Below are 26,095 nucleotides of genomic sequence, written 5' to 3'. Positions count from 1 at the left end.
AGGTTCTTTTTAAAAATATTATTTTTGAATTTTTTTTAATAAGATCATATTTTAATTTTTCTCTTTCATCCTTTGTATTAATTAATTATATTAATCTTCTATTATAATACATTTTTTATTTACTCCTCTCATTATCTTTTCTATCTTCTTTTACTTTTTTATTGTTCTTTTTACTTTATTTTTAATTGTTTATTTTACTTTTACTTCTCATATATAGATTTATTATAATTCAGCAAGATTCTTTTTGAATTTAAGTGATTTTTTAGGTTATATTTTACCATTGATGTTTTTATTTTGTATAGTATATTTTTTTAGTCTGTGTTTAATATAATAATCTGTAAATATCTATTCTATTATATAAAAATTAAATTTCTGCACTTAATAATGATAAAATTGTTATGGCATATTTTTGATATTGTTATTTATTTATTTTTTAATTTATTAAATTCAATTTATTATAATAAATTAATTATATCATTTGGTTAATTATTTAAATATCATACAATTTATTATAATTTCTATCAATCAATTAATTGTAATTCAAATTGAATGATTATTTTATTAAAAAATTATTATTTCTTAATCTATTTATGGACAATACATATATTAATTATAATCGCAAATTAAGCTATTTTACATTAAATGACTTATATAATGGTCATCTTATTTATTATCATAAATGCTGAATTAAATAAGTCATTATTACTTTTGATTTAGAATTAAATAAGAATAAAATCAGAGATACTATTTTATTTGGCCTTTCGAGTTTAATGGGTGTCACACTCAAATATAAATAGTGACTTCCAAATTCTGGTCTCCAACATATCAAAGCCACCTCCGTAACTCTTTTTCCATGAAAGGAATTGCGATTCAACTCTATTAGGGATATAGAAGGTTTTCAAAGAACAAGAGAATGGTCTGAATTTACACGAATTCTAAATGTTCGAACTTACGATGTTGTTTCAGTTGGTTGTCGTTACGAGAATGACTCTAATCTATACGTGTCTAAAGACTAGAATAGATTAAATATTATTTAAGTAATTTATTTCTAATATTGGTATTTGATTAAATTAGTTTTAGAGAAATTTAAATTGTTGACTGAATTTATATATTACGACAATTTTTTTAATATATTATTTTTACAATTTTTAATATAAAATTTCTTTTTTTTTTTCTGATTTTTAAGTTTATTTTCTTTCTCACTTTTTTTTCATTTTATATTTCAGATTAGTAATGTAATTATTAAGAAAAATATATTTAAAAAAATATTAAAACATCACTATTTAAAAAAAGGAAAGATACGTGAAAAAAAGAAAAATAAAAAATTAAAACATCACTATTACAAAAAAATGTTAATATACGTATGAATGGGGCTGAAATTGAAGAATATATATGGATATAAAAAATAAAAAATTATTGCACAATCGTAGAATAAAAAAATCATATATATATAATGAAATAATTATAACAAAAAAATAATTAATATATGTGATTTAAATATTTTTAATAACTGGTAATATAGAATTTAACAAAATATAATTCATATATTTTTTATTTATGTATATGTATAGAATTATATATATATATATATATATAACAAAATTAATATATAAGGTTATGTAAAGTCCCATCTAAATTTGACAAGAACAAAACGACTTACATAGAAATAGTTTTCATGGATAATAAGTTAAGTTGATTATATTTCATGATTCTTTCAAGTGATGCTAGGTCCATTTATAAATATTTTTGATTCATATTTTAAGTTTATTTGATAAGTAAACCCTTACACGAATCAAAGATAGTGCGATTTTATAGATTTATAAGTGCTAATAGCCTTTGTATTTAATTTGTTTTATAGTGTGATAATAGCCAATATATTTGTTGGTGAATTTAACTATTACTATATTATTTATGATCACATTCAGTATATATATCTGATTTATTGAAAAAAATAGATTATCAAAACCGATTAATAACTGTTTTAGAGTTAATCCAATTAATATTAGATTTAAAAAAAAAAAACAAACAATGCATAACATGTTACTTTTTTATTAATCAAATTATTATAATTTAAAATAATTTTTAAAAAATAATTTAAAATTATAATTTCAATCTTATTATATGCATGGCACAGATAATTATTACTGTGTATAATTAGTGCGGGCGCTATATATATATATATATATATGAGTAGTAGTGAATTGTTACCATTATAATTCATTTAGAAAATTCATAATTTAGGTATAGTTCTTCTGTTTTTATTCTTTATGCCTAATGGCTATTAGCTACGATTCTATCAATAGTATTATCTGTGGTAGATTATGTGATAAAAAATTTTGGAAAATAAAGGTAAGAATTATAAGGTTATGGAAAGTTCCATCTAAATTTGACAAGAACAAGACGATTTACATAAAAATAGTTCTCATAGATGATAAGGTTAGTTGATTATTTTTCATGATACTTTCAAGTGATGCTAGGTCCAGTTTAAAAATATTTTTTGTTTGTATTTTAAGTTTATTTAATAAATAAATTCTTGCATGAATCAAAGACACTGCGATTTAATAGATTTATAAGTGCTAATAACTTTTATATTTAATTTGTTTTATAGTGTGATAAAATTCATTGTTCAATCAAGCATTATTTGACAAAGATGTTTGAGAATGAACTGATCGAGGAGAAGGTCTATATCTTCTCAAATTTTCTGATTGAGAAATCAAGTGGAATTTATCTTTCGACTACACACGTGTGTAAAATAACTTTTAAGAAGGAGTCAGAATAGTAAATACGGTCGATGATCGTAAAATTATATACTAACATTGATATAAATAATATTGTTTCAGGTATATGTTTTGCAGGCATAAAAAAAATGTTGAGTTATTTTTTAGTGGGTTTAAATTATTTATTATTGTTTATTGGAGAACTTTGTGTATTAGAATTTTCTAATAATTTGTTGTTCATTTTGAGCTGATTTTGATATATCCTTACTTGACAGTAAAATAACATATAAATATTTGTTGGTGAATCTAAGTAATACTAGGTTATTTATGGTATTGAAAAAAAAAGTAGATTACTAAAATTAATTAACTATTAAAATTAATACACTTAATACTAGATTAAGAAAAAATAAACAATACATAATATGTTACCTTTTTATTAATCAAATTATTATAATTTAAATTAATTTTAACAAAATAATTTAAAATTATAATTTCAATCTTATCACACGTGCATGGCACGAGTTATTACACTTGTTAATAAATATTTTCAATAAAAAGAATACTTTCCTTTCTATTCTTTATATCCCAGTTTTTTATTACCATATATTTGCTATAATAATTCATTGATTCTTATATCATTTGCTTTCTTTTACACTTTTACTTGTTTCAAAATTTATCTTATTGGAATAAATGCCTAGGACATCTTCCTTTTTTAAATGATTACTCCTTTAGTGTTTGATCCTTGTTCATACTATTTTGTTATTTTAATTTTGTTTTACACCTTTTTTTAAAAAACAATTAAGGCATTTTATCTTAAAAGTTTATCAAATAGAAAACAATTTATGCTATGATAAATTAAACTGAACCTTCTCTTGTTCTTCATTTTTTTTAATGATGTGTTTGGAGACGGGTCTCATATTTGAAAAAAGGTTGTTAATTATTGCATTTTGATTTGGTGAGAATGGAATCATCTAGATCTTGATTCATCATTTTAGAGGATGATATTATTACTTGTGTCAACAAAACCTTTTACAGCTGAAATAGCTTCTGCATGTTTTATTGCTGTTCTATTTATTATCTTCTTTGTAACAAAAAATTGTATCTTAATGTAATTCATTTTGGAAAAGTTTAGGGGCAGTAATTTTATTGATTTTTGGCCAACATATAACCAACAGAGAAAAAATAAGTTATTAGATAAAATTTCACACCAATCTCACACCATTAAATCATTATTAATGGCTATTTGATAGCTACTAATCACAAAAGTTATTGGCCCCTAATATTGTTCATTCATTTTATTATTGTTATTAAAATTTAATTTGAAACTTTTTTATGCGACAAAAGTTAAAAGATAAAATAAATGGGAGGTTTTTTTTATCTTATTTTTAAATTTTATAATTTAAAAATTAAAAATCTCCGAATAGGTTAAAAAGGGGGCGGGAGAAGGGATTTAGATTCTCTAAATTTTGAATTTTATTTTAAAAAATAAAGTATAATCTTTTATCTTTGAATAATTTTTCTTTTATATTTATTTTTGGTCTTACCTATAAAATAAATGATAAAAAATCATACTATAAAATAAATAATAAAAAATCATACTTTACGAGAATTCAAAATTTAGAACATCCAAATTCGCCGGAGGAGTGCGGAATTTGCAAATCCAATTCCAATTTTCATATCATATTCTATCTCCTCATTCGACGCCGCCATGAACAACGATGATCGGGAATTGTTGAACCCGGAAACAATGCTGTCAATCCCACTGAAGAAGACTGATCCGGTGGAGCTGTACCTGCCGTTACGTAAGTTGGTAGCCTCAAAATACTCCGAGAGCGATGCACAAAAAGTTGAAAGCGTTCTCGAAACCCTAAACAAATGCCGCCGGGACATGGTGGAGCGTAGAGGGGGCCTCTCCCTTCCCATGCAACGTGACTGCCTCATCCACTACTTCAGATGCCTTTCCATGGTTGAGCCACTCTTCACCTCTATCTCTTCCGACGCCGATTCCATTCTCTTTGTCTGGTACGACGCCTTCAACCCTGACCATCAGGATGGGGTCTCCTCACAGCGCAGCGCCATCCAATTGGAGAAGGCCGCTGTTGTTTTCAACCTTGGAGCCATATGCAGCCAGATTGCTGCCTCCTGCGACCGTACCACCGCCCTTGGCCGTCACCTTGCAATGGAAGCCTTCAAAGTTGCCGCCAATTTCTTCCTCCAACTCTGGAAGGTTTTTGCCAAGGACGTGGTCTCCGCCACCTTCGATTTGACTCCCCTCTTCGCGCAGTTTCTGCGGCACCTCTTCTCCGCTCAGGCTTCCGAGCTCGAATTACGCGAACAACTCAACAACAACGACGCCGGCGACGCTCTCCAACAACACCGATGTGCCCTAGCGTTTAGATCGGTCAGTCTTCACTCTTGATTGATTTTACAATTATTTTTCATTCTAGTGATGATGAATTGATGATGATGATGTAGGTTTATAAGCGTTATCGTAGAGCATATGAACTGATGCGTACTGATTCGGCTGCACGGAAACATGTCGACTCTTTTGACCAAACCTGGGTAACTCATGTTTACCAGAAGGTGAAATTCTTTGAGGCGGAGGCTCGTCAGAGGCATTCATCCATCCTACCCGAATCCGAGCAACCTGATGTATTCTCAAGGGTCAAATCTTGTGCTCTTGATCATGATGCAGAATGTGTCACTGAGATATTAGTTAGAAGGATTTGCAGGCTCTCGAGGAGATCCAAGCTAGGACCATCACAAGTGTACGTTGACCTCATCCTCTCCGAATACAGTCCTTTTAAGATTATGAAGGATGGAAAGCTGGTGGCTTACCCATGGGACATGCCTCCTCCTTATCCAACAAATTCGGCAATCCTCTCGTCTTTGATGTCTTCTTCGTCGTCTTCTTCGTATTCGGATATTCTTGCATTCCTTCCTTTGAAGAAAAGTGAGCCCTTGAATCTCTATGAGTCACTGCGCAATTACTTTGTCCTCAAATACTCTGAGAGCGTGGCAAAGAGAGTAGAAGGCCTTCTCCAAACGCTACACAAATTGCGAAATGAGATGCTGCGTGATGACCTTTCTCTACCTTTTCGCCGTGACTGCCTCATCCTTTATTTGAAATACCTTTGCATGATTGAGCCTTTCTTCCCTATGAATGCCTCACCCAACCCACCTATCTTTGTTTGGTACAATGCCATCAACCCTCAACAGCACTCTTCTCAGCATAACATCCATTTGGAGAAGGCCTCTGTTCTCTTCAACCTGGGAGCCCTCTGCACCCACATTGCTCTCTCCTGCGATCAAGGCACCATCCAAGGCTATCGCCTTGCCATCGACGCCTTAAATAATGCTGCACATTGGTTCGATCAACTGTCGGTGTTTGAGTCTCTCAATGCATCTGGCACCATTGACTTGTCAGAACCATACATCGATAGGGTAGTAGAACAGTTTTCCGGCTTGAAATTGAAGTTTTGTGGTCTCCAACCTTGTGGATCATCATTACCTGGATATCTTGTATGTAAAATCATCTTCCTTTTCAGTTTATCTTTTCTTAGTACAATTGATTGATGTCAATCCTGATTTGTTGAATTATTTGATTTGAGACGATGCAGGCTTTAACTTATTTTCCGCGGACATCTGAGCTTTTAGCTTATGATCCCAGTGATGTCACTGAACAATTTCTTTTAGGGTATTGTAAGGCTCACTACCTGCTTGAAAGGGTATGTGAAGCACCATGCTTGGACCTTCTCTCTGAGGTTAGCCCTGTCAAGATTGAGGATGGAAATCTTGTGGCCAATGCAACCTTAAAGGCACCAAATTTGGCATTGGAGAACATGAACTTGCAGGAGACGACACTACAGTAACGTTACCGTAGAGAAAAGCTTTAGGAATGAACTTATTTACTTTTTTTTTTAAATTGGATGTCGGAACTTTGTTGGTTGATTCAGTGTTTCCAATTTCCAATCAATGCCTACTAATTTTAAATAAGCAAATAATATTGTTTCATTTAGAATCATTCTTATTTTTTAGTGAATAAATCGTTAGAATGTAAATCGATCACTTGAATGAAAATGGAGAAATACTAACCCATACAACTAAATTAATTGATGAGTTAGATTCGATGATGTATAAACATATCTAACATTAAAAAGAAATTTATCTACTTAATATAATTCTGTTACTGTTCACATTGATTTTGCTTGAGAAGTCTGTAAATCCCTCCTGGTTATGGAATAGAAAAAGAAATAGTTGCAATAATGCTAGATAATAGATTCTTAGTTGTGGTTTGTAATAGTAGTTCAGATAAAGATAAAAGAGCACGTATCATGATTATTGATGGAGAATTGGCATGTTGTGTGAATTCATTGATTCGAAAATGCATGCGGACATGGCACTTAAATCCAATATAATAAAAATTGAAAACAAATCTGTATTTGGTATCAGAGAACATGGTAAAGTCAGGTTGTATTCTCAAATTTGTAACTTTGAAAGCTTAATTAATTTATAGGAGTTTACTTTTTGGTTTGTAGTTGTCTCTCAAAAGATAACTTCTGATTAATCTTGCTTTTCCAAACTCTCTATCACTTTCTTGCCTAATTCTGCAATTTTTAATTACTTTATTGTTTCATTGATGCCTGGAATAAAATTAAGTGAAATGATATTTTTGTATTGAGTGATTCTGTCTTTCTTGTTTCTCCCTTTTTGTGGAGGGCTTCTTCATGCCAAATGAGATTGAGAGGGAATAATTGGCATGAAATACATTTATACTAATTGCCATGATTGAATTCTTAAGAGTATTAATCATTTATAAACATTTCTCATTAGATGTTCAAGAAGAATTTAGATTAACGACAGGTGAGTGATTTGTATATTTATCCAAAGGTTTTATATGTTCTAGACGATGCTTTTTATATGTTATTATGAACTTTTTATTTAGCCTTTATGTTAAAAGTTTTCATAGGTTCCCTATTCTCTTTTACTTAATTTCCAATATTTTTATGTGTCTTTATTCTTTGTCACCATTTTGAATCTTCTATGCTCTTCATAATAGGGCTGGTAATGTTCAAAGTGTTAAGAATGCTATCAAGCACCTTGGTTTTGATATCATTTCTTTTATGATGTTCTTGGTGTTCTTTTGATAACTTCTTCTGAACCAACTTGATAGAGACTGAATTCCTGAAAGCAGAGAGAATAATGGACTATAATCTTCTAATTGGTCTTAATTTCTGTAATGATTATTCAGTAGAGGAAATGAAAACTTCAAAAAGTGAGTTTTGTTCAAGTGTGGACTTTGTGTTTTCCTTTCATGTGAATTTGTTAGATCATGCGAGATAAATAATATGTGGAATTATGAATTATGAATTTTTTTTTTTTTTTTTAGTTTCCCACGGTATCCCCCAACCCGGTAGGTCAAGGACTAATCCGTCGCGGTACTAAGCTCCATATGAATTTGGCAGGTAAGAGAGACATGCAGAATGAGGCGTAGGATATAAAATGGGTTTTCATAGGCTGGTATATTGTTTTCTGTTAATAATTCTTAAAATGTTTATCTGAATAAATTGCAATAAATTTTTGAAAGGGAACTATTATATGATAGGTTTGCTTGCATTTTTCAATAGATGATTCATAAATTGATGCTGATGGCAAAATAGCTAAACATTATTAATTTATTATTAAGTTTATTAAGTGATTTCTTCTTCAATTCTATATGTTCTCTCAAGGATACTCTTTCGTGCTATAGATCGGTTTCGTTCTACTTCTATTCAACGAGCTTTTGATGCTTCTTATTCAACAAGGAAGTAACCTCTTGAACTCGGACCGTGGTATCTACAAAAAAAATTCCGCTTAAGTCAGTGAAATATTTTCGAAGTGAAAAGAGTGAATATGATATTGTGTGATTTGTTTTTTCTCTGCCGGTCTCTCGGGCCTGAGTGTTGGTATTTATGGTGGTTTTGCTTCACCGACCTTGAACGTGGTCCGAGATTTTCCGGGCGGCAGCTTTTGTTTGAGTTTTTGTAATGTTAGATAACTGACTGAGGTATATACTCTGTTGACCGAGCATTGCGGAATACGGAACACTATATATTAATTATTTGCTCATGATATATGTAGTTATTCTATTATATTACAAAAATAAGTAAATAATCAATTTATGATTCTATTTAAATAGCTTATTTATTTGGTTGTGATATGACCAGTAAACATCGATTACACATTATAGCTCGGTTACACTTCAGGTCCGATCATAACCGACGATTTCATTATGGCCATAAATGGCCCCAAGTCAATAACGTCGGATTTACAATTTATCCTCTTCCTAGACGTTACATCTGAAGAATAATGGCCGACTTCTCCTGCTAATATAAAGCAGGCAAAAGACAAAAAGAAGGTACGTCATTATTTCCAAAACTAAGAACTATCATCCATTTGATACTAACTTGAGCGTCGGAGTGCCTTTGCAGGTACCCACCCTCGCGTTCAACCGTTGCCGACGTATACCTCGGTCCACTCCAGGAGTTCGCCGACCTTACCAAAGGACGAGCTATACCTCGGAGTAATCAGGCAAGAACATTTGGCGCCCACCGTGGGGTCCACTACTTGAAAAACCATTCACAAAGGTCCCAAAACACCCTTAAAATACTACCATGGCTGACGTTCCTCCCCCGACCCCATCTGAGCTCCTGCGGATGGTGACTGAGCTTCAACAAGCAAATCAACAAATGGCGGAGGAGAACCGAAGAATGCAGGAACAAATTGCCCAATTAGTTACTGATCGGCTGGCGCACAACGATGATCTCCATAACCGAGAGGAAAATCATGAACGTCGGTCAGTCCCGACCCATGTTTCTGAAACACCCCAACAAGAAGAGGAGGAAGCCCACCGAACTGAAAGGTCCCAACCAGAGGCTGAGGAAGAAGAGCGCGACAATTCTGCTGGCCCTTTCACGCCCGAAATTATGAATTTTCAACTTCCCCGACAGTTCACCCTGCCAACAACTCTGACCCCTTACGATGGATTAGGAGACCCAAAGCAGCATATTAAGAAATTCCGATCTATTATGATTGTTAACGGTGCATCCGACCCTATTTTATGTCGTTGTTTTCCATCTTTTTTAGACGGTCCTGCACTTGACTGGTTTTGCTCTTTGCCTGCAGATTCAATATCGCGTTTTCAGGAATTGGCAAAGCAGTTCGAAGACCACTTCGCAGCATCTGCAATATACCTCCACGATTCTGACTATCTGACGACCATCAAGCAAGGCCCACAAGAGAGCCTGAAGGACTATATCACTCGCTTCACAAAGGTCGCCATGAGAATCCCCGACCTTCATCCTGAAGTCCATCTCCACGCAATTAAGAGCGGCCTACGTCCGGGCAAATTTCAGGAGACAATAGCTGTGAGCAAACCAAAAACCTTGGCCGAATTCCGTGAAAAGGCCAAGGGACAGATAGATGTTGAAGAACTTCGGCAGGCCCGCAAAACGGAAAAATCAACTGCGGTTAAGGATGATGATAAGCCCCGAGACAGTAAGAAAGCATTCAAGCCAGTTCCCCGTTATGAGTCATACACCCAGTTCAACACAAAGAGAGATGACATTATTAAGGAAATACTCAACTCCAAATTAATCAAGCCTCCTCGTAAAGCCGGCGCTTACCCAGAGTCCAAAACTGTTGATAAATCCAAATATTGCACCTTTCATCAGAAACATGGGCACACCACGGATGAGTGCGTGATCGCTAAAGATCTCTTAGAGCGCCTCGCAAGACAAGGACACCTCGACAAGTTTATTGCCGGACGTATGCAGAAGAATACAACCTCGGCTTCCGACCTTGCGGCAGCAGGTCCCTCATCAAAAGAAAAAGATAAGACACCAGCCCAACCCAGAGGAATCATCAATTGTATTTCAGGAGGATATGCAGGAGGTGGACATACTAGCTCAGCCCGGAAGAGGACCTATCGAGCCATGTTGGCCGTCACAGATGCCCCTAAAGTTCCTCGGCCGGCCGAAGACTTCCCAGAAATGACTTTCGGCTCAACCGACTTTAATCAGACCGACGCTAATTATGACGATCCAGTGGTAATTTCTATCCAGTTGGGGGATTTAATAGTCCGCAAAGTACATCTCGATCCCGGAAGTAGCGCAGATGTCCTATTCTTCACCACGTTCGAAAAGATGAAACTAAGCAACAAAATTTTGCAACCGTACCATGGAGACTTGGTCGGATTTTCCGGGGAGAGAGTCCCTGTTTTGGGTTCCGTGTGGTTACAAACCACACTCGGTGAGCAACCATTATTTAAGACACAAGACATTCAATATCTTGTTGTCGACTGCTTTAGTCCTTATAATCTCATACTAGGTAGACCATTTTTAAATAAATTTACAGCAATTGTATCTACAGTTCACCTTTGTGTTAAGTTCCCTGTGCAGGATAATTTAGTAGCAACGATACATGGTGACCTCCATGAAGCACGGCAATGCTATAATACAAGCCTGAAGCCCATAAAAAGGAGCAACATGGTACAAGTCAACTCCATACAACCCGACCAACCAAGTTTGACAGAAATCGACCCAAGAGCCGACTTTGAAGATCGGCCCATGCCAAACGAGGATTTAACAAAGGTGGCCCTGACCGAGGACCCCGCCAAATACACCTTTATCGGGACATCAATCAGCAAGGAGGAGAAAGAATCACTCATAAAGTTTTTGCGACAGAATGCCGACTTGTTTGCCTGGACATCTGCCGATATGCCCGGAATAGACCCATCTGTTATCACCCACAAATTAGCAATTAATCCAGAAGCTCGCCCAGTTTCTCAAAAGAAAAGAAACCTCGGAGCAGAAAAATGCCTTGCGTCCCTTGCCGAGGTCAAAAAGCTTATTGCTGCAAATTTCATAAGAGAAATCAGGTTCACAACATGGCTCGCCAATGTTGTTATGGTAAAAAAGAGTAACGGTAAGTGGCGCATGTGCGTCGATTTTACTGACTTAAATAGGGCATGTCCCAAAGATGCTTATCCTTTACCTTGCATTGACACTTTAGTTGACAATTCCTGCGGTTATAGTTCGCTGAGTTTTATGGACGCATACTCTGGTTATAACCAGATCCTCATGCATCCATCAGACAAAGACAAAACTGCCTTTATAACTGAATATGGTAATTACTGCTATAATGTTATGCCTTTTGGTCTAAAGAATGCAGGTGCAACATATCAGCGATTAATGAATAAGGTCTTCGAGAACCAGATAGGTCGGAATATCGAAGTTTATGTGGACGACATGGTGGCAAAGACCATAGTCGGCAACTCTCATATACATGACCTAGCCGAGATTTTCGGGCAGATCCGACGATATAACATGAGACTGAATCCTGAAAAGTGTGCGTTCGGAGTACGCGGAGGAAAATTCCTCGGATTTATTCTTACCAGCCGAGGAATTGAAGCAAATCCTGAAAAGTGTCAGGCGATCCTTGATATGCAAAGCCCAAAAATGGTAAAGGAGGTGCAACGGCTCACAGGACGCCTCGCCGCCTTATCCAGATTTCTACCCTGTTTGGCAGCAAAGTCTTTTACCTTTTTCCAATGTTTAAAAAAGAAAACAAAACATTTTGAATGGACTGAAGACTGTGAATCAGCATTTCAAAATTTAAAACAAATCCTTTCAAAACCACCTGTTTTACAAAAGCCAAGACCTAATGAGCCATTATGTATATACCTGTCTATTACTGATACAGCAATTAGTTCTGTCCTTGTAACAGAAACGCAGAAAGGTCAACAACCGATCTATTTTGTAAGTAAATCACTGCAGGGTGCCGAGCTTCGTTACCCAAAGTTGGAAAAGCTGACGTTGGCCTTAGTCTTCTCCTCAAGACGACTCCGACCATATTTCCAGGGGCACACTATCATCGTCAGGACCGAACAACCCCTTCGGCACGTCCTCTCAAAGCCGGAATTAGCAGGCAGACTTATCAAATGGGCAATTGAACTTTCTGAATTTGATATCCAATACCAACCAAGAGGATCCGTCAAATCCCAATACTTAGCAGATTTCGTTGCAGAGCTTACCCAACCAAGTATGGAAGAACAGAACTCGGACTGGAGCCTGTTTGTGGATGGAGCCTCAAACCCCCAAGGGTCAGGTGCAGGAGTATTACTCGAAAGTCCTGAAGGTATCATCCTCGAACATTCTCTCCGATTCTCCTTTAAAGCTAGTAATAACCAAGCCGAGTACGAAGCCCTCATCGCCGGACTCAGGTTAGCAATTGATTTACACATTACCACCTTAAAGGTTTATTGCGATTCTCTATTAATAGTCCAACAGGTTAATCAGGTCTTTCAAACTAAAGATCAGCTTTTATTGAAATACTTAGAGCTTGTACAGCAGTTGGTAAATGGCTTTCGAAAAATCGAAATTTCCCACATTCCTAGAGAACAAAATCATAGGGCTGACATTTTATCAAAACTAGCTACTACACAGTCACACACGGCAACATTATTACAGTCAACTTTAGAGAAGCCGAGCATACATGTCATGAGCACTTTAAACTCTTTCAATGAAACAAGTTGGCAACTACCTTACATACAGTATTTAAAAGAGGGTTCTCTTCCGAAAGAGATCTCAGATAAGAAAAGATTTCGACGACAAGCTTCTTTCTTCACGTTAATGAATAACACTCTGTATAGGCGGGGATACTCCCGACCACTTTTGAAATGTTTGGACAGGAATGAGGCCGATCTTGCGTTAGCCGAAGCTCATGAAGGAATATGTGGCATACACTCGGGGGCAAGAAGCCTGGCACAGAAAATACTTCGAGCCGGTTTTTACTGGCCGAGTCTGTGGGAGGACAGCAGAAAGAAGGTCAGAACTTGTGACCAGTGTCAAAAGCACGCACCGATCATTAACATCCCAGCCGAGCAGCTTCACCAGTCTGTAGTAAGCTGGCCATTTAACCAGTGGGGGATTGACATCCTCGGCCCGTTTCCTACCGCACCCGGGCAGTTGAAATATTTGGTCGTGGCTATTGATTACTTCAGCAAATGGATTGAAGCACAACCCTTGGCAAGAATCACATTCTCCCAGATGATATCCTTTGTTTGGAAATATCTCATATGCAGATTCGGAATTCCCCGGCATGTTGTCACCGACAATGGTCGGCAATTTACCGATCATAGTTTTAAAGACTTTTTACAGAAGCTGAAGATAAATCACCACTTTTCATCGGTGGAACACCCACAATCTAATGGCTTAGCTGAAGCCGCCAATAAGGTCGTCCTGCACGCTTTAAGGAAAAAGCTCGACAACGCCAAAGGGCTCTGGGCCGAGCTGATCCCAGAGGTATTATGGTCATACAATACTACCGTACATACATCAACCAAAGAAACCCCTTTTAGGTTGGTCTATGGATCCAAGGCTATGATTCCCTTAGAAGTTTCACAACAATCCTTAAGAGCCCTAGCTGAAAATCATGATCAAGCTCGCCGAGCAGAACTTGACTTAATCGAAGAAATTAGGAACACAGCAGCCATTCGTCACCAGGCTCTACAGCAACAACTAAATCGAAGACATGCCAAACGAGTTCAACCAAGGTCCTTCAATATCGGAGATCTGGTCCTGAGGAAAACTGAAGCGGCTCGCCGACCACCCTCCCATGGAAAACTTGCAGCAACATGGGACGGACCCTACCGTATACTCGAAGTCCTCGGCAGAGGAGCTTACAGACTAGAACATTTGGATGGCACTAAGATTCCGAGTTCATGGAATGTTAGCTCTTTGAAGCAATATTTCTGTTAAAGCAAAGCAGAGTGCTGGTACTTTTTTTCCTCACTTGAGATTTTTCCCAAAAAGGGTTTTGCTCAAGGAGGTTTTAACGAGGCCAGCCTACCCGAGTTAAAATTGTAAGGTACTGCTTTGACCAAAGTTTGAATGCATTTATATATACTTTTAACAAGTTCTGTCTAACCGAATTTATGTTATCATTAAATATCACGAGGAGTTTTGTTACCAAATAACTCCCTTTACAGACAAACAAGTCATCAAAATATCATTCCAGCCCCATTAACGGGTACCAGACAAAGTAATTAGGACCATCCAAAACCTAATTACGCAGATCCTTAACAATAAACAGTCATGAACATTCGTTCTACAAAACAAAAGAAAAACTGCTAAAATACTACACTGAACTACTACTTAGCTAAGTTATCACCACCTTCCTCAATCACTTCCTCGTCATCTACAAGCTGGCCGTCCCGAATCACCTTGCCCGGATCCATCTCCCCAAAATCGGCGTCAGGCATTAGAAACTTGGCCTGCATCACAGCACGGTAAAATCCTTCGGCAAAAGCATCAAGAATGTCACCTTCTCTACTCGCCTCGAATTCCTTCATCTGGGCGGTAAGATCAATAACCCGCTTATTCATATTTTCAACATCACTATTCTTCTTTTTTAACAGTTCAGCATCATTTTCACGATTCTCTTTTTCAACCTTTAATTCCTTTTCCAAATCAGAAAACTTTTTCTGCAGTTCTGTTAAGGCTAATTCTCTAGCCGATAATTGTTCCTTTAGGGAACCGACCTGTTCAGCCTCAGTAGCCATTTTCTTATGCCTTTTTTCTTGGCTACGGCCAACACAAGCCAATCGAAAGCCCAACACCTGAGATTTAAATATTCAACTATTAAAAACCTTACAAACATAAGTAGTTAAACAGAACCAATAGTTAGAATGAATCTACCTGCAGAAACTGATCAACTCCAACATCCCCGACCTCTTCCACCCGAGCTATGTCAGCAACGCCCTGCACAACTTCGTCTGCAATAACATTAAATGGAAAACCTCGGTCCCAAAGAGATGAACTATCTCCTTTGTTGTCAAAAACGTGAAGCTTCTCCTGCTTCGCAATAAAACTAGACAAGTCATCAAGTTGAATAACAGCTTCCTTGCCCTGATCTCCCGAGGTAGCAGTACCCTCCGTCTTTCTTTTCTTAAAGACAATCCCCTTCTTTCTTGGGAGAGGCTGATCGACCTCTCCCCCAATATCCATCTTTTCCGCATTCGAGGAGGAACCTTCAAAGTTCTTAGACTTAAATCGAGCCCTAAGAGTCGCAGCGGTAACTCCAGGGAACTTCCCACCTGCCACAGAAACAGCAACAACATCATCAGCATAATAAAATCCTCATTTAAGTAAAAACCAAAACAAAAACATACCCTGATAACCTCACCAAGGTAATCGACAACAGCCGACTTATTAACCTCCCAAGGAAGCAACTCCGACACAGATACCAATCCCCCCTTGGATACCATTTCAATCAAAAAGGATATGATACACTCGTTTCTTTCAGATATCATTTCAGGACCCAAAATTTGTTGAGGTTGACAACACCAGTACAAGGGAAACTTTTCCCCAAGATTTTCGTCCACATAAAAAGGAAAATCCTCATCCACCGACTTGACTTTCAGAAACATTTCTTTAAAATTTTTAAAGGAAGATTTGTACAGTTTGAAAATAGAAAAACCAGGTGCGCTATTCAAGTTTACCCACAACCCCTTCCATACCCCTTTTGCCTGAAATAAAGAAAAGAAAAGTTCCAAATCTGGTTCAATCTCCAGAAATTCCATTAAAATCTGAAAACACCTTATGAAAGCCCAACCGTTAGGATGAACTTGTGAAGGAGCACAGTTCAATTGTTTCAGAATATCACATTCGAGCTGGCTAAAAGGGAGTCGAACCCTCAATTCCTCTAACACGCAACTATACATATAAAAGCTCTCAAAATCCTCTCTCCTATGAAAAACCCGATCTGAGCGGTTGCATGGAAGTAATTCCAAGCGATAACCAGGTTTCACTATACCAGCAACACTAACCTGCCCAACACTATCCATATCCAGAAACAAAGAAGCCCTTATTTTCACATCACTGTCAACTCAGTCGTACGACTCGCCATTGTCAAACGGGGGCAACAATTTTCCTTTCTTTTCACTCATTATTTTTGACGTAATCAGAAGAAGGGGAAGAAGGGATTAAAACGAAAAGCAAGGATCTTGCTACTAACCTTTAGTGCTCATGGTGTTTAAAAGCTTCCGAAACTAAAAAACTTCCAAAGAAAAAAGAAAAGGGTGAAAGTGTTAAACCGTTCATTTACTTAAAGCCTCCTCAATTAATGATAAAAATCAAAACCATTAAATGAGGCACCCTGCCAACGGTTCCAAGTAAGCTTTGGAACTCGCACCTATCTAGGAAAAGTAATAAAACAATAATTAAAGATTTTTAAACCAATAAAGACTTGAATAATAATTAAACTCTTCAGTTACCCAACATTAACTTTCAAAGAAGCTACGTTGACCTGGGGGCACCGTGTACCGAGCTATTACTCACTCATTATAAAAGCTCAACCTATCTCTTTAAAAGTCAGGTCAAGCTTGGGGGCTGTGATATGACCAGTAAACATCGGTTACACATTATAGCTCGGTTACACTTCAGGCCCGATCATAACCGACGATTTCATCATGGCCATAAATGGCCCCAAGTCAATAACGTCGGATTTACAATTTATCCTCTTCCTAGACGTTACATCTGAAGAATAACGGCCGACTTCTCCTGCTAATATAAAGCAGGCAAAAGACAAAAAGAAGGTACGTCATTATTTCCAAAACTAAGAACTATCATCCATTTGATACTAACTTGAGCGTCGGAGTACCTTTGCAGGTACCCACCCTCGCCGTTCAACCGTTGCCGACGTATACCTCGGTCCACTCCAGGAGTCCGCCGACCTTACCAAAGGACGAGCTATACCTCGGAGTAATCAGGCAAGAACAGGTTGCATTCTCCTCCTCGAACAAACCATAACCGACTTTTGATTTAATAAAGTTTATTGGAACTTGTATATGTTATATAGTTCTTAATTTTTTAAAATTAGGATGATCAATGATTTTATTAATTCACACCTTACCGTATGAGAACTGCAAATCTGTAGTATTATGAGATTCATCACTCAAAAAACATTCAAGTCAGAAGAGAGAACTTATATAGATTGTACTTTATAAAGAAAATAAGATTCTTCAATAGTTAATGTTGGTGGGAGCTTGTCAATTATATCCATTTTGTTTTAATTAATTGAATCCAATACTAAAATATATTTATGTGTTTTGGATTTGCTGTATCCATCATTACATAGTTAGAAATTCTTTCATCTCATTGATTGGATTTGGAACCAAGGACGATTGGAAGCATCAAAATGGTCCTTAACGTAGAGGTCGAAAATTTATTTCGTCTTCGATCTTTTTTTCACTATAAAATGGTCCTGCAGGTTCTAGTTTGTTTTAAATTCATCATTTGCACTAAAAAATAAATTTTAAAGACAAGTTTTCCCTTCATGTCATTCCCGCGAAATCATTTCGCCTTCCCCAATCAAGCCATTGTTTAAGAAAACGATTAGTCCCTGAACGTTTGTGTGAAACCCTACGAAAGCGTTCCTGCGAGGACGGTCTAGGCTAGTGGTTGAAGATCATCCGTTGTTGGTAGTTCGAGCGAGGTTGTTGAAGACCTTCCTGCATTGGTCACTTGTCTTCGTTGCTGCAGATACCCCTTTTTGAGGTAAGCTTTTTATCCATGCAATGTCACATTCGTTGATGCAGGTAACTAGTGTAGGGTTTAATCTAGGCAGTGCGAACCTTTGTGTAAGACTAGAGTTTGTGCTAATTATTTTTGTTTTCGTTGTTATTTGGTTTAGTAACATATCGTGTTGAATAATAGGGTTGTTTGAGAAGAAGATGTCACTCTTTAACATGAGGGTGCATCATGGGAGTGCATTCGAATATGAGAACGGTGTCTTCAAGTATTTAAAGGGTCAAGTTACAGTCGTCAGCAGTTTGGATACTCGAAGGAGACCATCGCAGCGTTATGGTACAAAGATCCAAATGCAGATGATTTTGAGAGTAACTTGAAGTTGTTGAAAGGTGACTCAAAGACAATTGAGATGTGCAACATAGCCGACTTGAGGGGATTCGTTGATTTGTTTGTGGTGCATGAGGTTGGGGATGCCGATGGATTTCCGGAAGTTGGTTATATTGACGTGGGGGGAGATATTAGGGGCGTCGAGAGTGAAGAACCTAATGGTGGTAGTCTTGAGGTAGTGGTATTTAAAGGAGACCAAGAGAAGATTGATGCTGTTGGCGATGCGATTGAAACCGAATGTCAAAATAAGGGTGTTGGAGTAGAGTTAGGCCAGGAAGGACAGATTGGAGGTAGTGACCATGAAAGTAATGGCGAAGACATTGATGACCCAACATACTTGCCATCTAATGAAGAGGGGGATAGTGCCAAAGACATCCACTTCACTGACAGTGAGGAAGAGTATGACTATGATAGTGGATTTGGTGAAGAAAATTATGTGCCAAAGAACTCTACTGCGGACAAAGGTAAGAGGGTTGTGACAAGTGATTTGGAGGATGAGAAAGTAGCAAAGAGTGATGACTTGGAGCAGGATTACATGATTGGAGGACAAGACTTGGGAGCTGATGATGCAGAGGAGGATGCTGATTGTAAGGGGCTGAGGTTTCCAGTCCATAAACCTAAAAAAGACATGAGAAACTAAAAATGGATGGTGGGAACACTTTATGAATCTAGGCAAGAATTTAAGGACACGGTGGCAGCCTATGCAGTTCAGACAACTAGGAATATTAAGTTCAAGAAGTGTGACTTGGTAAGGGTCTGGGCTGTCTATCAAAAAAACTGCCCCTTTTGGCTATATGCACACAGGGTTGGCGAAGAATCAACATGGCAGCTAAAAAGCATGAATCTGCAACGTACCTGCATGCAGACACATAGGGTAGGAATTATGCACTCTAAATGGCTAGGCAACCAGTTTAAGAAGAAAGTAGAATCCAATCCAAGAATCAAGGTAAAGGATCTGGTGGCAAAGACACAAAAAAAGTGGAATCTGACCGTGACTAAGGCAATGGCAGCAAAAACAAAGCAAGAGGCTTTGAGCCAGATCCAGGGTACATTTAGGGAGCAGTACAGAGGATTAACAATTAGTCGATTACTGTGGTGAGCTGCTAAGAACATATCCAGGATCGTCGATGTACCTGAAAGTGATTTGATCCCCAGATTTTTCTCAGGAGAGACAAAATCCAAATTTGATGAATTATTATGTCTTTCAAAGATTGTATGTCTGCTTTGATGCATGCAAGAAAAGTTTTCAGCACTGCAGACCGTTTATTGGCTTGCACGGATGCTTCTTAAAAACTCCTCAAGCAGGACAACTATTGACTGCAATTGAAAGAGACCCAAATGACCAGATTCTTCCAATTGCTTATGCAGTTTTGGAAGCCGAGACAAAGGATTCTTGGGCCTAATTTCTACGTCATCTTGCCGATGATTTAGGTCCACGAAATATTGAAAAATGCACATTTATGTCTGATCAAATATTACATTTTACACTAAGCTTGTGGTTAAACAAATATAGGTTGTGCTAAATAAAAACAATGATTTATGTACTAATCAAATGCATGCTCACCTCCTGGTCATAGGGTCTATTGTCGGCATTTGAAGAGGTCATACCAAGGGTGGACAACAGATTTTGCGTCAAGCATCTCTGTAACAATTTCAGGATGAAATTTTCGGGTTTGGAAATGAAGAACAGAATGTGGAGGTGTGCTAAGGCAAGTCATTAGAAGGATTGGGAGAAGGAAATGAAATGTCTGCGAGGTATCAATGAGGGGGCATTTTGACATCTACACGGCATTCCACCCAGGTTCTGGTCCCGTTCTAGGTTTACTTTTCATTCAAAATGTGACACCCTTGTTAATAATATGAGTGAAAGTTTCAATGCTGTCATAGTAGAGGAAAGAGAAAAACCTATTGTTACCATGTTAGAGGATATTAGGGTGTATATGATGACTAGTTGGGCTGCCAATAGAGATATGATTCAGAATTATTGGGGAAACATTATGCCAATAATTAGGAAGATACTAGAGAAATGGGCAAGCTTAGCTAGGGACTGGAGGCCATACTGGTCAGCTGCTAGTAAATATGAGGTTATATATGGATTGGATAAATTTGTTGTGGACCTGGTTGCTGCTATGTGTTCTATGTCCTCATGCCATCAGCTATATCACCTTCAAAGGCCTTGATTTGGAATCCTATGTGGCTGATTGCTACAAGAAGGATGCCTACCTAAAGTGCTACCAAGGGTGCAGCAGCAGCAACCTCCTCCAGCAAAAAAAAAAACACTGAGCTAGCCATCTGAGAGGAAGAGGTATTTTTCTGTCATCCAAAGTGGTGCACCACATGTTCCTTTGCAGAAGCTGAAGTTAATGGCCAAATTATCTCCAAGTGAATGGGGGCATCTTTAGGATTTGTTTGTTATTCTCTTTTCTTATTAATGTCTTACTAATATGGAAACAATGTTTAGTTTCAGAATAATGCTTTATAAACACTAGTTTGATGTTTGTATTTTGGTATTAGGTGTTTCAGCATACTTTGTTGAGTCCTGTTTTTTGTTACAGTGGCATGACATCCACTGTAATCTATGTTATCATCTTAGACATGTGGAAACCAACAGTTAATTTATGTTTGTTTTAACTTCTCCTCAATTGAAATCTGCCATTAGTTAAAGACTGGATTTTTAGAATCTCATTCATGCATATTATGCTTTACTGAACTTCTTCATTAAGATTGCAAATTAAAACATCACACCTAGCTCACCATTAACCAAATTCACATCATATACAACATTAAACATCGCTTTCATTCATTAATTCAAACAGGTTCACACATGAGACATCATTAAACCATTGAAACATCACAAATTATCCTCAAACTTTAACCCTATAATACAACAAATCTCCTAAAATTCCCTATCTAATCATCTATAATTTAGGTGCATTCCATATGGTTGTTTTAACTTATATGGATTCTGCAACAACAAGAACAAAAACCCAACCCAGCCAGCAATACATAAAGCAGCAACAATCCTAAGCTTCCATTCAACATCCTTGAATCGTGATTTTAAGTTTGTAATCTTCCTCCTGGTTCTTGCAATTTCAATCTCATGCTGAGCACCTCCAGGTTCCGGATCTGCCCATCAGAAAAAATCACAACCATCTTGAACCTGATAGAAGCCACAAAGATAGATGAAAAACCCCCAAATTCACAGACCCAGAATTGTAAACGACGAACAACATCATACCTATTAGTATACGCAGCCCCAAAATCTTCGTCCTGGGTTATTCTTCGTGGATGAAGTTCGCAGAATTGGCCTCTCGCAATGTACGCATAGTAACTCCTTCGCAGGTGGACGAAATCGTGCAGCTCTTGAACTCTGGGAAGCCATGGACGCTGTTTCTTGAACCCTAGCGCTGCTGCTCTCCGTTGTGCTTCCGAAGAAGACGCTGGCGTTGAACACTCCACACACTAAACCCTTATTTAGTTTCATTATTTATTATTTATATATTTATTGTTTTGTTTATTATTATTGTTATTAATTAATATTATCATTATCTGTTAAAACGGGTGTAATAGACACTAACAAACTAAGGGATAAAATCGTTCGAATGATGATTTTAAAACAAACTATAACTTTCGGGACTATTTTGTAGCGAAAAAAGGCCGAGAACGAAATAAATTTTCGGCCTCTACATTAAAAACCAAAATCGTACTTAACCCTTCTAGAAAATGATACATAGCCACTAGACTGCCAACACCATCCATAAAGCTTAGTAATAACAAAGAATGAATATAAAAAAATAGCTGACTCAAGAAAGACCATAGTCTAAAGATTCCAGCGTTTACAAGGAAAGATCAACAATCTGATTGGTTGTAGGACTAAAATTAGGAAGGTAAAAAATGGATGAATCAAATATGAGTAAGATATCTGTATACAAGTCTAGCACACATCTGTTATTTTTCCACCATTTCAATAATTTCAAGGATAAGTTGTGGAGCAATTACCCAGTTTAAGAAGTACTCTACAACTTCCGGAAGAAAGTGAAGCTCATCCTTTCTTTTGAATTGCTAGGTCTTTCCAAACTTCTTCAACCAATGGTGCATATTCATGTGTGACTGCAGGGAAGAATGCACTTAAATTCCCCGTGATTATAATATCCAGGATCCAATAAGAGAAATGCTTCGGCCTTGGGTTGAGGGAATAGATGCATTTATTTGTATTGCTTGCTTTTCTATGCCTGATTTGTAACACCCTCACTATCAGAATGTCACGCTTTTGGCTGCACCACTTTGATAGCAAAAAGTATTAGACGACTTCATATTCTTAATAATATAATAGGAGCATTTGATTTGAAATTGTACCGCTGATTTTCTTTGAAAACCAAAAAAAAAACTACTTTATCTTGAAAACAAACAAGCATATACCAATATACATAACTTATCACTCAAGTAACTTATATATATTAAATACATACAACTCATACAACTCCTATCCTTCTTACAAATAATGTTAATGGCGAGGGAAGAATAATAATAACTAAACTAATACATCCATGTTGCATAAGCTAAACTCTACAACTCTTCATAAGCTCTTTGTCTGTTTCCTAAAAAGAGAAGTCTGTAGGGGGTGAGAACCTAAACACATTGTCTCACCACAGATTTTCAGAGTGTATTATAAGAAGATATTTAATAGAAAAACTATTTTCCAAACTCAGTGATTAAGTATCCAGAAATCCTAAAACTCAGTTTTTCCTATAAAAGAAAATTAAAAGTTTCCTAACAATATGAATGACCAATTTGTTCCAAACATAGGTTCATTATGTCTATGCTGAAATAGCTTAATTTTTCATACTTTACTAAATCTCAATCAGAAACCAATCACGCCATCAACCAAAAGTATCATCAATTTAACACCAAAACTTAATCTCAAAATACCACACCAGAACAAACACAGACAAAACAGACAAGGAAAACACAGGTGTAGATAGCAATTACAGCAAGTAGCTCAGATAGCATTTAAAGACAGTTAAGCAGTTAGGAAAACCAAAACAAATTCAAAACCAAACAAAGCATACAAATGCTTACGATACATGTCTGCCCTGTGGCTAATGAGTTCATCTGTCAGTTATACAGCCAACCCGACATGTCCTGGTAGCTAACCATTGGACAGAACACCAAACACAGAGCAAGTGGGACCTCGCCTCAACCTTTGCATCTTACCCGTGTACCCAGAGCAGGAGACATCTTCACCTTGCCTCTTACCCAGGTGGTGTTACAGTTTTCAACCCAGAGCAAGCGGTGACAAAAACTAACCCTTGCATCTTACCCGGAGTCTCGAACTCTTATCCAGAGCAAGTGGGTAACACTACTGTATCTTACCCGGTCACATATATCTCAATTAAAATTCAAATTCATAATGCGTACTCAGTTTTCATCATCCTTATTTCTCATCTCTTTTCCGGAGCAAGTGGACAAATGCCACTGCCTCTTACTCGGGGTCTCAACCCTTAATCAAATTCACAAATCATTATTTTCGCAACCACAATTCATTCTTTACTGACTAACTCAAAATCATATTACAAGATCCTAAATTAAAATCCAAATCCTTTGAATAAGCATTTCAAGTGAAACTTTCGATTTTTATAAAAATTTCGTCAGCATCTTTTCTAAAACCCTAACTCTGCCACCCTTTTCGGGTCCCATCCAAATATTCCTTAACCATTTCCAAATCTTAATCATTTTCCAAAATTCAGCCCATTCTAATATCAAATTATTTTCAAATTAAACCAATCCCGATAATAAATCTTTTTTAAAGTCAAACCAGCTCCAATATTAAATCATTTATAAAATCAAACCGCTTCCAAAATCAATTCATTTTATATCTTAAATCATTTCTAAAATTGATTTATTTATATTATTAAATTAACTCCAAAACCAAGAAAGAACACTTTTCATAATATTCAACCAGATGACTTTACAAATAAAGTTTTTATCAACAACCACGAATCTCTCAGCAATCAGTAATCCAATCCAACAAACAGCCACATCTATAAGACAAACATTCTCACAGAAATATATTTTTCACATGAATATCAATTTATAACAACTCTATAATATAAATAAATATTATGAAAAATCTCTACCTTGAAAAGTCAAACCCGAAAGCTATAAAATGCGCAAAACACCTTTTTCTCTCGGCCTGTAGCAAAAGCAGCTCCATTTCATCTTTGTAGCAGCATTGGCAACTCTAAACATGACATACAATCACCATAATTCAACCCTACAGCAAAAACGCCACAGAAAACTCAGTAATGTATAACGAAAAAGTGATAAAAGAGGTTTTCGAGGCAAGGTAGCTTACTGTACTCAGAGAAAAATAAGGAACAGAGCAGCGGCGAGGCTTCTTCCTCCTCCGGCAGTGACACCCGTGACGGCAACCTACCTGTTCTCTCACTCCCGTTCGCGCTCCTCTCCCAGCAAACCCAATGGCGGCAGCGGTTATACAGCAGCTCGGCGACGGGATCTCCATCAGCAAAGATGGATCGGCGGTGGGGAAAGGCATGGCGGCGACGGATCTGACGTCGACAATACTGCCACGTCCATCACTTCCTCGCGCGTCCTCTCCCTCGATCGATTGGCGATAGATACGCGGGCAAGATGCGGCGGTGCAAGCAACGCGACAGCTCTTGGCGGCTTCATGAACGCTAACAGTTCGTGAGGAGTTCGGCGCGAAGCTGACGGCTACTCCCTCGCGACGGTGTAGATGACAGCAGCTCCCTCTCTCTCTCTCTCTCTCTCTCATACGCATCTCTCTCTCTCCCCTCGGTTCTCTCCTGCGATGGTGGTGCGGTGCGACGACAACAGAGTAGCGGCGCGGCGGTGACGACTGCACGCGGTCCCCCTTCTTCCCGATCTCCATTTTCCCTCAGATCTCTTCCTCTCTTCCTCAGCTCTCCCGTTCTCCCCTTTCTGCCTTCACCATTTCTTTTTTTTGTTTGTTTTTCTACTGTTGCTGCTGTGTGTTTTGTTAAAAGAAGGAAACAAAGGCGGCTAGGGTTTGATTAGAAGGAATTAGGATTAGTGTCTCAATTAGGGTTTTTTGTGTAATTGGATTTAAAGGGAAAATTCGATAATTTTAATAAAATTAAGAGGTTAGAGTAATAATTTAAAACCAAATTTAATTCAATAATAATAATATCCATAAAAATGTTATTTAATTATCAACTTAATTTATTTTTAAATAAATACTCTAATTCAATATTTAGAGATAATCAGATTAATTTTTTTTAAAATCACAAAATAGAGTTCAAAATCTAATTTTTCAAATTAAACCATATGTCTAAAATTCTCATTATTTTTCAATTATTTAAGCTTTCAAATCAATAATAAAAAAATATTCAATTAAATGAATTAATATAAAAATTTTTA

The 26,095-nt window shown here is 37.0% G+C and overlaps 3 protein-coding genes across 5 annotated transcripts; 2 read left to right on the top strand and 1 right to left on the bottom strand.

Annotated features, from left to right (window-relative positions):
- The first annotated feature begins 4,425 nt into the window (after nucleotides 1-4,425).
- On the top strand, nucleotides 4,426-6,602 carry LOC130933835 (uncharacterized). Its single transcript, XM_057863444.1, has 3 exons — nucleotides 4,426-5,118; nucleotides 5,193-6,239; nucleotides 6,338-6,602. Exons 1-3 carry the CDS (start codon nucleotides 4,426-4,428, stop codon nucleotides 6,587-6,589), a joined length of 1,992 nt encoding a protein of 663 aa, XP_057719427.1. The 3' UTR covers nucleotides 6,590-6,602.
- A 2,768-nt stretch (nucleotides 6,603-9,370) lies between these two features.
- LOC130933834 (uncharacterized) lies at nucleotides 9,371-14,515 on the top strand. Its single transcript, XM_057863443.1, has one exon. It carries the CDS (start codon nucleotides 9,371-9,373, stop codon nucleotides 14,513-14,515), a length of 5,145 nt encoding a protein of 1,714 aa, XP_057719426.1.
- Nucleotides 14,516-21,457: 6,942 nt separating this feature from the next.
- On the bottom strand, nucleotides 21,458-25,714 carry LOC130935889 (uncharacterized). Of its 3 annotated transcripts, XR_009067989.1 has the most exons (5): nucleotides 25,029-25,709; nucleotides 24,811-24,947; nucleotides 22,673-22,955; nucleotides 21,912-22,135; nucleotides 21,458-21,833 (listed from the first exon to the last, which is right to left on the bottom strand). XR_009067989.1 is itself a non-coding variant. In XM_057865801.1 (3 exons), exons 1-2 carry the CDS (start codon nucleotides 25,584-25,586, stop codon nucleotides 24,942-24,944), a joined length of 564 nt encoding a protein of 187 aa, XP_057721784.1. In that variant the 5' UTR covers nucleotides 25,587-25,714; the 3' UTR covers nucleotides 22,455-22,947; nucleotides 24,811-24,941. The 3 variants fall into 3 exon arrangements, 2 of the variants coding, with proteins under 2 accessions (XP_057721784.1, XP_057721783.1); XM_057865801.1 differs by lacking the exons at nucleotides 21,458-21,833; nucleotides 21,912-22,135 and having other exon boundaries at nucleotides 22,455-22,947; nucleotides 25,029-25,714; XM_057865800.1 differs by lacking the exons at nucleotides 21,458-21,833; nucleotides 21,912-22,135 and having other exon boundaries at nucleotides 22,455-22,955; nucleotides 25,029-25,713.
- Nucleotides 25,715-26,095: the final 381 nt, after the last annotated feature.

The sequence above is a fragment of the Arachis stenosperma genome, chromosome 6 (assembly GCF_014773155.1).
Source record: "Arachis stenosperma cultivar V10309 chromosome 6, arast.V10309.gnm1.PFL2, whole genome shotgun sequence".
In the NCBI taxonomy this organism is placed as follows: Eukaryota; Viridiplantae; Streptophyta; class Magnoliopsida; order Fabales; family Fabaceae; genus Arachis; species Arachis stenosperma.
The sequence above is the reverse complement of the archived record's forward strand: the minus strand, read 5'-3'. Positions and strand labels throughout refer to the sequence as shown.